This window comes from Coregonus clupeaformis, chromosome 28 (assembly GCF_020615455.1).
Source record: "Coregonus clupeaformis isolate EN_2021a chromosome 28, ASM2061545v1, whole genome shotgun sequence".
Lineage (NCBI taxonomy): Eukaryota > Metazoa > Chordata > Actinopteri > Salmoniformes > Salmonidae > Coregonus > Coregonus clupeaformis.
In genome coordinates, this window is record NC_059219.1 from 3,661,004 (window position 1) to 3,675,849 (window position 14,846).

At 46.7% G+C, this 14,846-nt stretch overlaps 1 protein-coding gene across 11 annotated transcripts in view; it reads left to right on the forward strand.

Annotated features, from left to right (window-relative positions):
• LOC121543628 (transcription factor SOX-5-like) overlaps positions 1-14,846 on the forward strand; it is a 203,338-nt gene that overhangs the window by 156,065 nt on the left and 32,427 nt on the right. For 8 of the 11 annotated variants that reach the window (XM_045208484.1, XM_045208481.1, XM_041853648.2 and 5 more), the window contains 4 exons: positions 53-121; positions 10,582-10,708; positions 13,974-14,062; positions 14,686-14,778. In XM_045208484.1, coding sequence (XP_045064419.1) covers positions 53-121; positions 10,582-10,708; positions 13,974-14,062; positions 14,686-14,778 — 378 coding nt within the window. The remainder of the gene's footprint in view (positions 1-52; positions 122-10,581; positions 10,709-13,973; positions 14,063-14,685; positions 14,779-14,846) is intronic. The other 3 variants (XM_045208487.1, XM_045208488.1, XM_045208491.1) reach the window with 1 other exon arrangement.

The window sequence follows — 14,846 nt, forward strand, 5'->3', positions numbered from 1 at the left end:
TTGGTTTATGTGTGTGAGTAGCTTTCTTAACTCTCTTGGTCTTTTATCACAGATTGCTCGGCAACAGCAGCAGCTTCTGCAGCAACAACACAAAATCAACCTCCTGCAGCAACAGATCCAGGTGAGACTGTGTGTGTGTGCGCGCGCGCGCGTGTGTGTGTGTGTGTGTGTGTGTGTGTGTGTGTGTGTGTGTGTGTGTGTGTATGTGTGTGTACCATAACAATGGGCTTCTTATGTGATGCGGCAACTCCATCAGAAATCAGCAATCAGTATCTGACCATCAGTGACTGTCACCCTTTACCTCCCAAACGTATATACACAACACACACATATACACACATACATCTGCACCTCAAGGTACCAATCCCACGGCATATATACATATGCCCAACAATCACCAATCATCAGCCATCCCTCAACACTTCAAACAACAACTTTAATTCTCACAGGGGCCACATACACAGACAGACCGACAGACTGTATAGACAGACAGACATCTTTCTCTTTTCTTCTCTCCTCTCTCTCTCTCTCTCTCTCTCTCTCTCTCTCTCTCTCTCTCTCTCTCTCTCTCTCTCTCTCTCTCTCTCTCTCTCTCTCTCTCTCTCTCCCTCTCTCTCTCTCTCTTTCTCTCTCTCTCTCTCTCTCTCTCTCTCTCTCTCTCTCTCTCTCTCTCTCTCTCTCTTCTCTCTCTCTTTCTCTCCTTCTCTCTACTACACTGGTAGCTTTGTTCCACCAGGTGCCTCTCTGAGGTAGAAAGGCTTTGTTAACTCAGGCAGATGACATTGATTTGGTTAATAAAGTCAGACTTTGCCTTGACAGTGTGTGCATCCAGGAAGTTCAAGCTAAACAGACACACACAACCCCCTGCCCTTGTGCGATAAGAGGCCTTTCTGTGTTTGTGTGTGTGTGTGTGTGTGTGTTTGTTCGGTCTGTGCATTTGTGTGTGTGTGTTTGGAGCAGCTGTGTGTGTCAAGCCATAAACGCGTCCGCTCTCTCGATTCACTCCCTCACGACCCTCAGAGACAAAGCTCTCTTTTCCCATGACTTTGCAACCTTTTCCCAAACAAACGTTCCTCCATTGAGTCTGCTGAACAATAGTTTCTCACAGCAAGGGACAGCTGAACGCAGCCTCGTTAGGAAAACTCAATCACAGGGGCTTATCGCTGAGAAAGACACACACAAATGTCAACATCAAATGCACATACACACTTACTCTCACACACAATTCGACATCAAACACACAACTCATCAAACACACTGACACACAAAAACACACACACAACCGATCATCAAAGACCTTGTTCCAGAAAGACTCCAGCTTAATCATTCATGAAGAGATTGTGAACACAATCCCACAGTACAATGAGGTGCCAGAGAGGGGTATGGAGGACACTGTGTGTGTGTGTGTGTGTGTGTGTGTGTGTGTGTGTGTGTGTGTGTGTGTGTGTGTGTGTGTGTGTGTGTGTGTGTGTGTGTGTGTGTGTGTGTGTGTGTGTGTGTGTGTGTGTGTGTGTGTGTGTGCCAAACAGAACACTCACCAAAGCTTTTGTGAAGAACTCTTTCATCTCTCCACTGGACGAGGTGAAATCTGCAATATTAATCTCAGAGAATAAGAAAAGACATTGACACATATCAGACAATATAGAGGGCATCTCATTGTCCACAACCTAACTTAATTAAATGACTTCAACTAAACTCACTATTCATCATTTAGAAGATCTACTGTAAGCTAAGCTAATTAGCGACAGACTGTCTACTATTCAGGCCAATATCAATTAGCATCATCCGCTAACTACCATGGCTAAGATAATGCAAAACGCTCCTGACTGGTGTAGGAGCAGCCAGACACTGTGGCGACTGTCACTAACGAGCTGCTTATAAAGACTGATTAAAGTCAACCTACATCCCTGTACATTAACTCAATATCACTCCTCCCCTCCCTTCTTCTCTCTCACACAAAGATAAACACACAATGCACACGTCAGCCCACATACCCCAGTCCCTAACTCAATCACACTGAACAAGCGTAGTTTAGACTGTTTACTCACTGTCTCTTCAAAGCTGCTGTATATCTCCCATGGATTATATATGGGCTACATGTCTAGGAGGAAAACAAAACGTGGTTCTCCCCACAGCTATGTTGAACATCACTTAGAGACTTAGAAACGTATATGTAGCCACCCACCTGTGCTGTGAGAAGGTCTCACACTGTCACAGACAGACACGCACACACTCTCACATACACATACCGCCCCAGACGCCCGGTTAGGGGCCACTTTGTTAAAGCGCTAGAGGGTGACCAGTTTTCTCCAAACTCTTTCTTCCTAATTAAAGTTGTCTCCGAGGCTCCCCTGGTGTTGCGTAGCGATCTCCCCTGGTGCTGCCTGGGACGACAGTTGCCGTGTGGCGGTGTTTTGTAAGGTGTGGATGAAAGGAGCACACCTGCAGAGCAGCTCAGGGCACGAACACACACACACACACACACAGAGGGTGTGTGTGTGTGTCAAGGCTAATGAACAGTTCCCTAAGACCTCAAGTCTTTGAACATGTTAGACCTTCCTTTCCCACACACAGGAACATCATGTGTTTGATACCTGTCTCTTCATATAGCCTCTCACCACTCAGAAAGTGTCCCAGTCTCCCATAGGGGTCCACCAGCAAATGATCTACAGAGGTTTTGCTATTTAGCCCAATAGCATTAGCCACATTAGCTAGCCCAATGCTAACTAACACAGAGACGGAGCCTGAGACAGGGAGGGTTGAGACTCATTTAAGAGCAGCCAGACACCGTGACGACAGTCCCTAACGAGCTGCTTATAAAGACCTGATTAAAGTCAACCCTCATCCCTGTAAATTCATTCAATAACACTCCTCCTCTCTCTCTCTCTCTCTCTGTCTCTCTGTCTCTCTGTCTCTGTCTCTCTCTCTCTCTCTCTCTCTCTCTCTCTCTCTCTCTCTCTCTCTCTCTCTCTCTCTCTCTCTCTCTCTCACCCTCTCTCTCTCTCTCTCTCTCTCTCTCACTCTCTCTCTCTCTCTCTCTCTCTCTTTCGCTCACTCTCTCTCTCTCTGACAACACACACGTCAGCCCACGTACCCTAGACCCATTAACTCAATCACCATCTCTACCTACACTGGATGAAAAATAAATGTTATCTTCTGCTGGTAAAAAAAAAAGAAAGGAGAACAACACAGACAGAGTGAAAAACAGACACACGGTTCAACTGCACACCTCCATGTTCTGTGCATAGGAGCGGCTAACCCAATTGGCTGTGTAATTGCTTAATTTGTCTCATCACTCTGGAATGAATGTAATTGGTGTTTTCTCTGCTCACTGTGTCTTTTACTGGTTACAGGTTCCATGGACAGTTGCGTAAACAATCAGGAATGTTTTCATGCGTGTGTCAGTTCCATGTCATTGTGACCTCAAATAGGCTTAAGAGAAAATTGCCTAACAGGCTGAGAGAGGGGATGAAAGATAGTTCTGAAAGCATAAGGTATGCAGAGAGAGTGAAAGAGATAATGAGATAAAAGGAGGCAGTAAGAAGACACACATTATGCCTAAACTTAGCCTTACCTATGTGACTGGTCAGAAGCTCCTCTCCTCTCCTCTCCTCTCCTCTCCTCTCCTCTCCTCTCTCCTCTCCTCTCCTCTCCTCTCCTCTCCTCTCCTCTCCTCTCCTCTCCTTACCCACCTCTCCTCTCCTCTCCTCTCCTCTCCTCTCCTCTCCTCTCCTCTCCTCTCCTCTCCTCTCCTCTCCTCTCCTCTCCTCTCCTCTCCTCTCCTTACCCATCCCATCCCTCTCCTCTCCTCTCCTCTCCTCTCCCTCTCCTCTCCTCTCCTCTCCTCTCCTCTCCTCTCCTCTCCTCTCCTCTCCTTACCCATCCCATCCTCTCCTCTCCTCTCCTCTCCTCTCCTCTCCTCTCCTCTCCCTCTCCTCTCCTCTCCTCTCCTCTCCTCTCCTCTCCTCTCCTCTCCTCTCCTCTCCTCTCCTCTCCTCTCTTCTCCTCTCTTCTCCTCTTCTCTCTTCCTCCCTGATGCCAGTTAATGGTTCTTACCAGAGCGAGGACACACAGGAGCAGATGGGCACAGAGCTTCACCCACCTAGGGCTGGCATTGGTGCTGATGTACACACACACACACATACAAACTGCTCCTCTAACCTAATGTGTGGTTAATAAAAAGGTGGCCGGCGTGCCGCTGACTCTCTCATCTGTTACATTAGACATAATCAGCTGAAGGTGCCCTTGGCTCACGCTAATGCCTGTTTACCTTCCCAAAAAAAACTGGGTCTGTGTCTCAAATGGCGCCCTATTTCTTTCATAGTGCACTACTTTTGACCAGGGCCCATAGGGTCAAAGTAGTGCACTATATAGGGAATAGGGTGCCATTTGGGATGAATTCTGGAAATCATATGGAAGAAGTAGAGCGAGAATGAGAGAGGAGTGTTTTTTCTTACGATGTCTTCACTCTGAAGAACTAATAACAGAAGACAGGTTTTAAGACTCAGAATAACTTCTCATAATGGTTGTTATCAACCTGAGAGCTCTCATTGTATTTCTGTTCTTCTTTTTCTGAGTGAATCATTAACATATGTCTAGCAGACTTAGAATGTCTGATGTGTACCTAGTACTCTCACACATGTGCATGCGTGCACACACACACAAACACACACACACACACACACAGAGATGCTCTACCTGGGAACCTCCAAAGGTGTGCTCTGATAACAATCCCCACTGAGACCAGTGAAGCAACAGGGTTGTGTGTGTCTGTCTGTCTGTCTGTGTGTGTGTGTGTGTGTGTGTGTCCATGCGTATGTGCCTGTCTGTGTCCATGTGTGTGTTTAATGTGTGCGAAACAACCCACTATGACATTAACAGATGCATTGTTGTCACAGCAGGCTAGCCTTTAATAGCCGTTGTCCTGTGAAAGTTAATGGACTCACTCTCCTGCTTGCGTACTCTAATATTAAACTCCCTCTCTGAATATTATCCATCCACGGCTCCATCCCTCTATCCAGCATCCAGCACAAATTAATTATTGGTTATATCGCTGTGTCTCCCCTTTTCAGTGCTAGGTCACCCAGGCTCTGCATTAATTGCTTGAGCATATGGTTCCAAACAGATTTTAGCTGTGGGACCCACACTTTACGGTGGAATTTTTCTGCACACTCAGATGTTTGCCATATTGTCAAGGCTGGCAGCTATTGTTCCCCCCATTTACTTCATACGGCTAATTACGCCCTAATAATAACTTTACCTTGGAGTTTTTCTCCTCTCCGTGCCAGCAAACCTGTTCACACTACATATGTTAATTGGCACCACATCTTCATTATGTTCAGAAAGCTTTAAGTTCAAGCTGTGCCGCCTGGCGAACGACGCAGAGCGAGCTTCGCTGCCAGCTCTCTCCTCTCTTTCCTCTCTCTACTCTCGTTGCTACTCCGTTTTAGTTCTATAAATTATTCCTTTTCTTTTTCACAGCTGTGTGAAAGAAAGTTGTGAAGAGAAAGTTTCTTGCTTCCCCTCATGTTTTTCTACAGGAGAGTTTCTGTTCCCGAGTTTTTAAGCAAGACTGATTAGAAGAAGAGGTTTTTGGATGGAGTTTCTCTGTTTTGTTTCAGGTTTTGGACCAAAACGTAAGGAAGCCAGCCTTTTCAACTCCTGTATGTAGTTTCACTGTGTTTTCTGTATGTTAGATTTATGTTATCGTTATGTTGGATCACACAGAACAGCAGAACAGTATATTCCCATAGACTCTGTTAGATGTGTGTTTGCCTTTATGTTGCTGTGTCCTGATGGATCTGGCCTCGCTTTCTCTCTTTTTCTCAGATGGCAGATCTGAAGCATTGTATAGCGCAGAGAATAGCTCTCTCTCTCTCTCTCTCTCTCTCTCTCTCTCTCTCTCTCTCTCTCTCTCTCTCTCTCTCTCTCTCTCTCTCTCTCTCTCTCTCTCTCTCTCTCTCTCTCTCTCTCTCTCTCTCTCTCTCTCTCTCTCTCTCTCTCTCTCTCTCTCTTTCTTTCTCTTTCTCTCTCTCTCTCTCTCTCTCTCTCTCTCTCTCTCTCTCTCTCTCTCTCTCTCTCTCTTTCTCTCTCTATCTCTCTCTCTCTCTCTCTCTCTCTCTCAGGAGAACATCATTTCATGCTTTGAGCAAATGAGAAGTTTAAAATCAAGTTTCTCATGAAGCAAATTCAGTTAGGCCTTTAAAGTTAAAGTTGAAAAATTGCTGGCACCAATGCAACATGAATTGTGAAATCTGCCAAAGAATTCAGCAATGTTGATTGGCAGTTGATTTTGTAGATCTCTGCTCCATGTTTCGTTGGTTGCATGTTTTGAGAGGTGGCCTGTGTTCTCATTCAGGCAATCTGGCTCTGTACACACACACGCATACACACACGTTTTTTATCCTCTTGTCCCATCAGCCAATCGTACTGAGCCATGAGCATTTTGGTCTGTGGGACTGGGGACAATAGCATCAGATCAATCTGGGAGAGCTGTTAACCCCTGCTAATCCCTACACAACAGCTGGATATTGTGTGTGTGTGTGTGTGCAAGTGTGCGTGGGTGTGCATGGGCACGTGCGTGGGCGTGTGTGCACGCATGCCTGTGTCTCTGCCTGTGAATGTGTGTGTGTGAACAAAAAAAATCCCTCTTCCCATACAATAATAATCCCAATGTAATAAAGAGTCTTAATGGTGGTCAGACAGAGAGAGATGGAGCTGAACAGGCCTGGTTGTCGCTGGCTGGCTGCTACTGCATTGTGGGATAGTGGTGTGTTTATGAGAGTGAACAGCTGTTCCAGAGATCTGATTAAACTGTTACACACACACACAATACACACACACACACACACACTAGAGATCTGACTAAACTGTTAGAGGATTAACATATGGGCTGTATTTCTCTCTCAGTCAGACTCAGCCTACTGTTCAAAACCCCATTGTTTTTATTAACTTCTTATACCATTTACCTTAAAATTGAGATTTAAAGTACAATACTTTACAATAATCTGGACTGTATTGTGGATTTACTGTAATATGGCTTTTTGGATGTACTTTGTTCTATGTGAGAGACGATTTATATGAGAGATGGTTTTAGGGTTGTTTTCAGGCTGTTTTGATCTGTATGTGGATGACAGGATGACTAGAGCCACGAGGTAGCAGTCACGACTCCCCTCTGTCTCTCACGCATATGCACGCACAAGCTACCTATTTGCCAACATAAAGGGAGATTGTGTGTCTATAATAAAGCCATACGAAACATCATATATATTTATTGTGTGTGTGTGTGTGTGTGTGTGTGTGTCTCTGTGTCTCTGTGTCTCTGTGTCTCTGTGTCTCTGTGTCTCTGTGTCTCTGTGTCTCTGTGTCTCTGTGTCTCTGTGTCTCTGTGTCTCTGTGTCTCTGTGTCTCTGTGTCTCTGTGTCTCTGTGTCTCTGTGTGCGTGCTGGCCCATGCAGCCTGATCACAAGAAATAGACTTCGATTTTGGACGTCAGAAAAAGTGCGGATAAAGTTGATTTATGCCTTCCTCTGCGTTCACAATATTGTTTTAAATGATTGCCCAGCACTGGGCGCGAACTCGTGATGCTCGGAGCCCAAGAGTGCTGCTCAGACCACTGCACTACGGCAGTTCACAATGCTCTAGCTAGCTGTTAGAATACTGTGAATACTGATGATACTTCACATTAATAGCGAGTCTTTTTAAATTATTTTTGTTTAAAGCCCCAAAACCATAGCCCTTATCTTAACCACTCAGAATGGCCTAAACCGTTAACCTATGAGTTGTTTCTGTTTTAATCATGTAACCACGCCAAATTAACCCTGTAACCACATGGAGTTAATGCGTCAAAGATAGACGTTCATCCACAATACGTCTAATTTCAAAGGGAAATTATGAGATCGTGTTGGCCCTGTGCCTGTGTGCCTCTGTGTATGGTGGCCACAGTGAAATACCTCCAGTCTCCCCTATCCCCATGAATCTATGGGTATCTGCAGCCTGCTCCTCTCCAGCATATGTCCAATTAGGTTTGAAAGGCAGAGAGGAGCTGCAGTGTCTGTGATTCGCCTCCGCAGGGGGCCTGTCCAAACCTTCCGCTATCGTGCCTCTCCCGTCTGATCCACGGCCGCACCGCGCACAACACATGCCATTTATGGTTAACCAAAATTGTGGTGTAATTATTGTGTGGTGGGGGAAACAAGCGGATCCAGTTCCACTATTCCCCTCGCGCTGCGCCGATCCTGCCTGTGGTTATGGTGTAGTGTGGTAAACTGGATGAGGAGCCTGAGAGGAGACACACACACAGGAGAAAAGACACACAGGCATGACTTTGAATACAAACATTACATTTTAGTCATTTAGCAGACACTCTTATCCAGAGCAACTTACAGTTAGTGAGTGATTATATATTTTTTTTATCATACTGGCCCCCCGTGGGAATCAAACCCACAACCCTGGCGTTGCAAACGCCATGCTCTACATCCCTGCCGGCCATTCCCTCCCCTACCCTGGACAACTTGTGCGCCGCCCCATGGGTCTCCCGGTCGCGGCCGGCTACAACAGAGCCTGGATTCGAACCAGGATCTCTAGTGGCACAGCTAGCACTGCGATGCAGTGCCTTAGACCACTGCGCCACTCGGGAGCACACATAGCAGACAGAAAGCACACACACACATAGCAGACAGAAAGCACACACACACATAGCAGACAGAAAGCACACACACACACATAGCAGACAGAAAGCACACACACACACTTTCTGTCTGCTATGTGTGCTCCCGAGTGGCGCAGTGGTCTAAGGCACTGCATCGCAGTGCTAGCTGTGTCACTAGAGATCCTGGTTCAAATCCAGGCTCTGTTGTAGCCGGCCGCGACCGGGAGACCCATGGGGCGGCGCACAAGACACAAACACACACACTGGATGGTGGATAGAAAGACATGGAGAATGTTCATTTCTGAAAGAAAGCGAAACGGAGGAAGGGGGAAGGAAAGAGAGGGAGGAGGAAATACTTGATCCTATATTCCATTTAACTCACCTACCTGTCCTATATCCTGCGGTGACATAAGATGATGATGTTATAACATCTTTGTACAGCTTTTTCCTCCATTAATTAATAGCATATTCCATCCCTTATCATAGAGAGAAAGGGTGAAATGAGAGGGAAGGAGAGACGGATGGGGGGAATAAGAAAATACTTCGGGTACCAGTGTCACTTTGACATTCAATTTGAAGAGTTGCATCTATGTCCATGTCATTGAATGTTTTATAACAATTCAGATATTTATTTCTACATGTAATAGCTTATTCCTTTTGTTCCTTGGGTTTTAATTATATTTCATTCAACCCTTGGTTATGAAACTATAAGGTCCACCTGGGTTTGTTATCTTCAAACTTAGCCTACAAATCATTGTTATTATCCATCTATCTAACTCGTCATACTGCGGACTACTATAATATCTCTCCCATGTCTCTCCACATCTCTTCTGTCAGTCATGTCACTCCTCAGAGTCTTTGTGTTGTTTTTGGCAGAGCAGTCTTCAGCTGAACACGCACACGCACACGCACACGTACACACGCACACACACACACACACACACACACACACACACACACACACACACACACACACACACACACACACACACACACACACACACACACACACACACGCACGCACACACACACACAGACACACGCACGCACACACACACACACACACACACACACACACAGTCTTCGGCTTCCACCATCTGTCTCCTACTTCTCTCTCTGTGCTGAACACTCAGACTCTTCCTCTTGCCAAAGTCACTGAGTTTGTCTTTTTTCTCTGAGTCCTGGAAACCTTGTGAAAAGGGATGGCGTGCTGCCGACGCAGAGCGCTCCTCTCTCCTCTCTCCTCTCTCCTCTCTCCTCGGGGAGGGAAGAAGCCAGGCCAGCTGTTATGAGAGTTTAGCTGTGATTCTTCCACGTGACTCCCTCGTTGTCTCGGTAATCAACAGGACAGGACTCCCTGCCTCTGACCTGTCTCAGCTCATATACACAGCTCTGTATCAGACGCAGGTGCTCAAGAGGAGAGGAGAGAGTATGTATTGGTGTTGGATGGGGGTGTGCGGCGGGAGGGGTGTGTGTGTTTGTGCACTTTCTTCTGTCCCTGTTTGTGTGTGTATAGCTGCACATGTGTGTGTCTGTGTGTAAGCATTCTTCAGTTTCTTCCTTCTTATCTTGTTCGTGGCCAGATGACCTTACCTGACCTCACCACACTGAGCTGTGATTGTGTCTAGAGGTTAAAGGTCACAGACAGGACCTGATACCCCCAGCTGGCCTACATTCATACAGATAGACCAGCCTTCTGCTTCCGTCTGCTCTGTTCCCCCTCACTACCCAAGATCAATGTCTGACTACACCTGGACTGCACGCTCACATACCTCCCCCACGCCCAATCAGATACGTACATCCATATGCTCAATAAACTGATATCTCTCTATCGCTCTCTCCTCTCCTCCTCCCCTCTCCCTTCCTCTCCTCTCCCCTCCTCTTTCCCTCTCCTATCCTCCTCTCCTCCTCCCCCTCCACCCGTCTCTCAGCAGGTCCAGGGGCAGCTGCCTCCGTTGATGATCCCAGTGTTCCCTCCAGACCAGAGGACTCTGGCTGTAGCTGCTGCCCAGCAAGGCTTTCTACTGCCCCCCGGATTCAACTACAAACCAGGCTGCAGTAAGTAGCAACAGTCTCCTAAAACTCACTATTCTCTGTGGGTCTAGATTGGGACATCTCAGTGGTGTTGTTACCACGCCACAACAAGTGTATTTTCTACAGAGACAGGGACCCTCTCTCTCTCTCTCTTTTTCTCTCTCTCTTTCTCTCTCTGTCTGTTGGCTCATTCCTTCACTTGGCTCATCCTTTTGTCTCCATTTTCAATTTTCCAGTTTTTTCTTTGGTTGAAAGCAACAAAAAATGCCTCATCCTGTGGGACTTGTTATTGGCCGCGGCAGTCCGGCTGTGAGGAAATGTGTTGTTTACCGCGAGAAGCAACACGCGTGTGCCAGGAACGACATTCCGAATACCGTAGGAACATGCCAGGGGGTAGCGTGACCTGCCCCAGGTTCCCTCACATTAACACAGGCCCCCGCCAGAACATGCATCCAACACGCCAATACAACACTCCTCGCACACGCCTCCCCCTACAGACAGACAGACTGGTCTCTCTAAGGTCCAGCTCCTCCCCCAGAAACTAACAGCTTCCTAAACAAGTCTCCTTCCATTTTCAATTAATGCCATTATGTGCCAATCCTCGCCCACTACCCACTTAAAGACCCCCACATCTTAGAGGATTATTGCTGTCTTTTCTCTGCCTGAGCCAAAGAGAATGGTGTTGACCTGAATGACAGGTAGTGCTGCTGTTCTTCTGAAACATCAACACTTGTTGACTTTTGAAAGTTAGTCTTATATTTTTTTGAACTAGTAGTAGACTTTACTGTCATCACACACACTCCATACATACACATCATCTATAGTACATACTGTACATCAGTGGTTCTCAATCTTGGACCTGGGGACCCAAAGGGGTGCACTACACAGCTGATTCAAATGAGCAACTCATCATCAAGCTTTGATGATTTGAATCAGGTGTGTAGTGCTAGGGCAAAAACAAAAAGGACCAAGATTGAGAACCGCTGCTGTACACAGTAAACACCACACACTGTAGACAGAACTCACAAACACAATAAACAATTTGCCCAGTGTGGCCTCCACTCTAGTCCCTATCATATCTCTCTCTCTCTCTCTCTCTCTCTCTCTCTCTCTCTCTCTCTTCTCTCTCTCTCTCTCTCTCTCTCTCTCTCTCTCTCTCTCTCTCTCTCTCTCTCTCTCTCTCTCTCTCTCTCTCTCTCTCTCTCTCTCTCTCTCTCTCTCTCTCTCTCTCTCTCTCTCTCTCTCTCTCTCTCTCTCTCTCTCTCTCTCTCTCTCTCTCTCTCTCTCTCTCTCTCTCTCTCTCTCTCTCTCTCTCTCTCTCTCTCTCTCTCTCTCTCTCTCTCTCTCTCTCTCTCAGTGAAAACTCTCAGTCCCGCCCAGTAGTCTAAGGAGCAGGAGGAGAGACCCACTGTGTCCTAAATGGCACCCTATTCCCTACATAGTGCACTACTTTTGACCAGAGCCACATAGGTAGTGGACAGTGTAGGGAATAAGGTGCCATTTGGAACGCTGCCTGTCTCCCAGAATACACATCCACTGAAATAATTATCCCTCTAAAAAATGCTTCTTGAACCCTGGCATTTCTTTTGTCCCAGAGTTGTATGGGAAAGATGTTTTGGAGAGGCTGACTGCTGAAGTCTGGTTTATTGCTTATTGAGACGGGGTCCTGGATGGAGTCCTGGATCAGGACTGACTGTTACAAGGCCAGGCACACACACAGACACACACACACTAGTGCCATGAACGGAGAGGAGAGACCCAGTGTATTGGCCTGATATAGCCTTGTGACCAAGTCACTCTGGGACCCAGTCAGATATGCAGGGTCATACCCTGAGAACATTCTGATGTATTAGCATCACTGTTTATATCTGACTGTCTATGCCCAGTAGCACACTGGAATATGACAGTAATATTCCACCATCATTGCATTCATTTTAATAGATACGCCCTTTAATTAAATAAATGCATACATTTATCAAAACAGGAGTATCTTTCACTCTCTTATTTTGTGTTTAACACAAATAACAAACACTATAATATAACTGTCTAGGAGGAATAAGAACACCGGTGGCTTGTTGAACCCTGTCACCCCTACTCCCCCCTGTATTCTCCCTCTATTCCTGCTCCGCCTGTCTTCTCCCTTCAATCCTTCCTCCCCCTGTCTTCTCCCTCCATCCCTCCTCCCCGTCTCCTCCCTCCATCCCTTCTCCCCATCTCCATCCATCCCTCCTCCCCCTGTCTTCTCCCTCCATCCCCCCTCCCCGTCTCCTCCCTCCATCCCTTATCCCCATCTCCATCCATCCCTCCTCCCCCTGTCTTCTCCCTCCATCCCTCCTTTCTGCCCCCAGCCCTGACCTTTCCCTCCCATAGTAATTACACGGGCCTAGCTATCTGCAGCTGGGTGCTAATAACCTGCTCCATTCTTTTTTATTTCCTATTCTCTCCATCCGTGATTCATCAGCCTTCACTTACTGCCGACATGGGCTACTGAGAGAGAGAGAGAGAGAGAGAGAGAGAGAGAGAGAGAGAGAGAGAGAGAGAGAGAGAGAGAGAGAGAGAGAGAACAAGAACAAGCACAGAGAGAGAGAGAGCATAGACAAAGAGCGGATAGAACAGAGACAGAGACAGAGAGAGAGAAAGAGAGAACAGAGAGAGCGCGGCGAAGATGACGTCGCCCTTGCTGGCTTAATTACGTCCAGGGCGTCTTTATCTTTGAACACCTTCAGAGTCTTTGTCAGGAGGTATTAGAGAGAGGCCACACAATCAGCCTTTCATTAGGACACACCAGACACAGGACAAAGAAGGGCTTTAGAATGGACCAGAGAAAGGGAGGGAGCTCAGATGGAGGGATGGAGGGGGAGAGGGAGGGATGGAGGAAGGGGAGGCAGATGGAGGGATATAATGGAGAACAAGGGGAGAGAAGAGTAAAGGGTTTGTCTGGACTGCAGGTAGAGGAGGAGAGAGAGAGATGGGATGGGGACCATTTGGCCGTAGTAGAGGACAGGGAGGAAGGGAGGAAGTGAAAGGAGAGAGGTCTCACACAGGAGTGTCAAAGCTGTAGAAAGAGAAAAGAAGGTAGAGGGGAGGTAGGGCCATGTTATGGTGAAAGGGTGAGAAAGGGCTGTTTTAGTGTACATAGAGGAGTGTGAAGGTGTTGAGAGAGAGAGGCACAGACTGATGTCAAACACATAACTGGTAGGGAGACACTGAACAGGAAAAAGAAGGAGGGAGTGAAGGAAGAGAGGAAGGAGAGATAGCTGACGTGTCTTTTTTATTTTCCTATGTCCAGGTGACCCTTACCCTCTCCAGCTGGTCCCTACTACCATGGCAGCAGCTGCTGCCGCGGCAACCCCAGGCCTCGGTCAACTACAGCTCCAGGTAAGACCAACACCATGACGATGATGATGATGATTTTATATCCATTAACATTTTCACCAATATTTCAATTTCCTCCAAATGCCTCCCAAAGCCTTAATACAGAGAGTAAACCTTTCTATTGTAACATTGCAATGTTGTTGTGTTTTAGGTCCAAGGATATCGCCCTAACTCAGTGGTTCTCAATCCTCTCCTCGGGGACCCCCAAACGTTTCACAATTTTGTTGTATCCCTGAACTAGCTCACCTGATTCACCAAGTGAAGGGCTTGATAATTAGTTGACAAGTTGAATCAGGTGTGCTCTGGAATAGTTCAAATACACGGAACAGCTGGGGTGCCGAGGAGAGGTTTGAGAGCCACTGCTAACTTACTAAACTGGTGGTTCTGGTTTCTGTTTGATGACAGTGTTAGGTTACCATAGTGATGCTCTTTTGTTCTGGATTAGAGACCTTGAGTAGAGAATAGAATCACTAAAGTGCTACTTATTGTTCACTCTCATAAGTCTGGAGCCATAGAAACCCCAACTATTCAGTTAAAAAGACCAAATACAGAGCAAAGTCTGCAGTTTTGTCACTCTGGCTCTGTAATATTTTGAATATTCTGAATACTGTGTGTGTGAATGGTAGGGACGGAGAGGGTCTGAAGTGGGGATCGACAGGACTATTGAACAGTTTGGAGTAGACTCCAACTACAACAACCCAGCCTGGTGGTGCTTACAGGTTAGGACACACACTCACACGCACGAATGCACACACACACACATACATACACACACACACATTCCAGT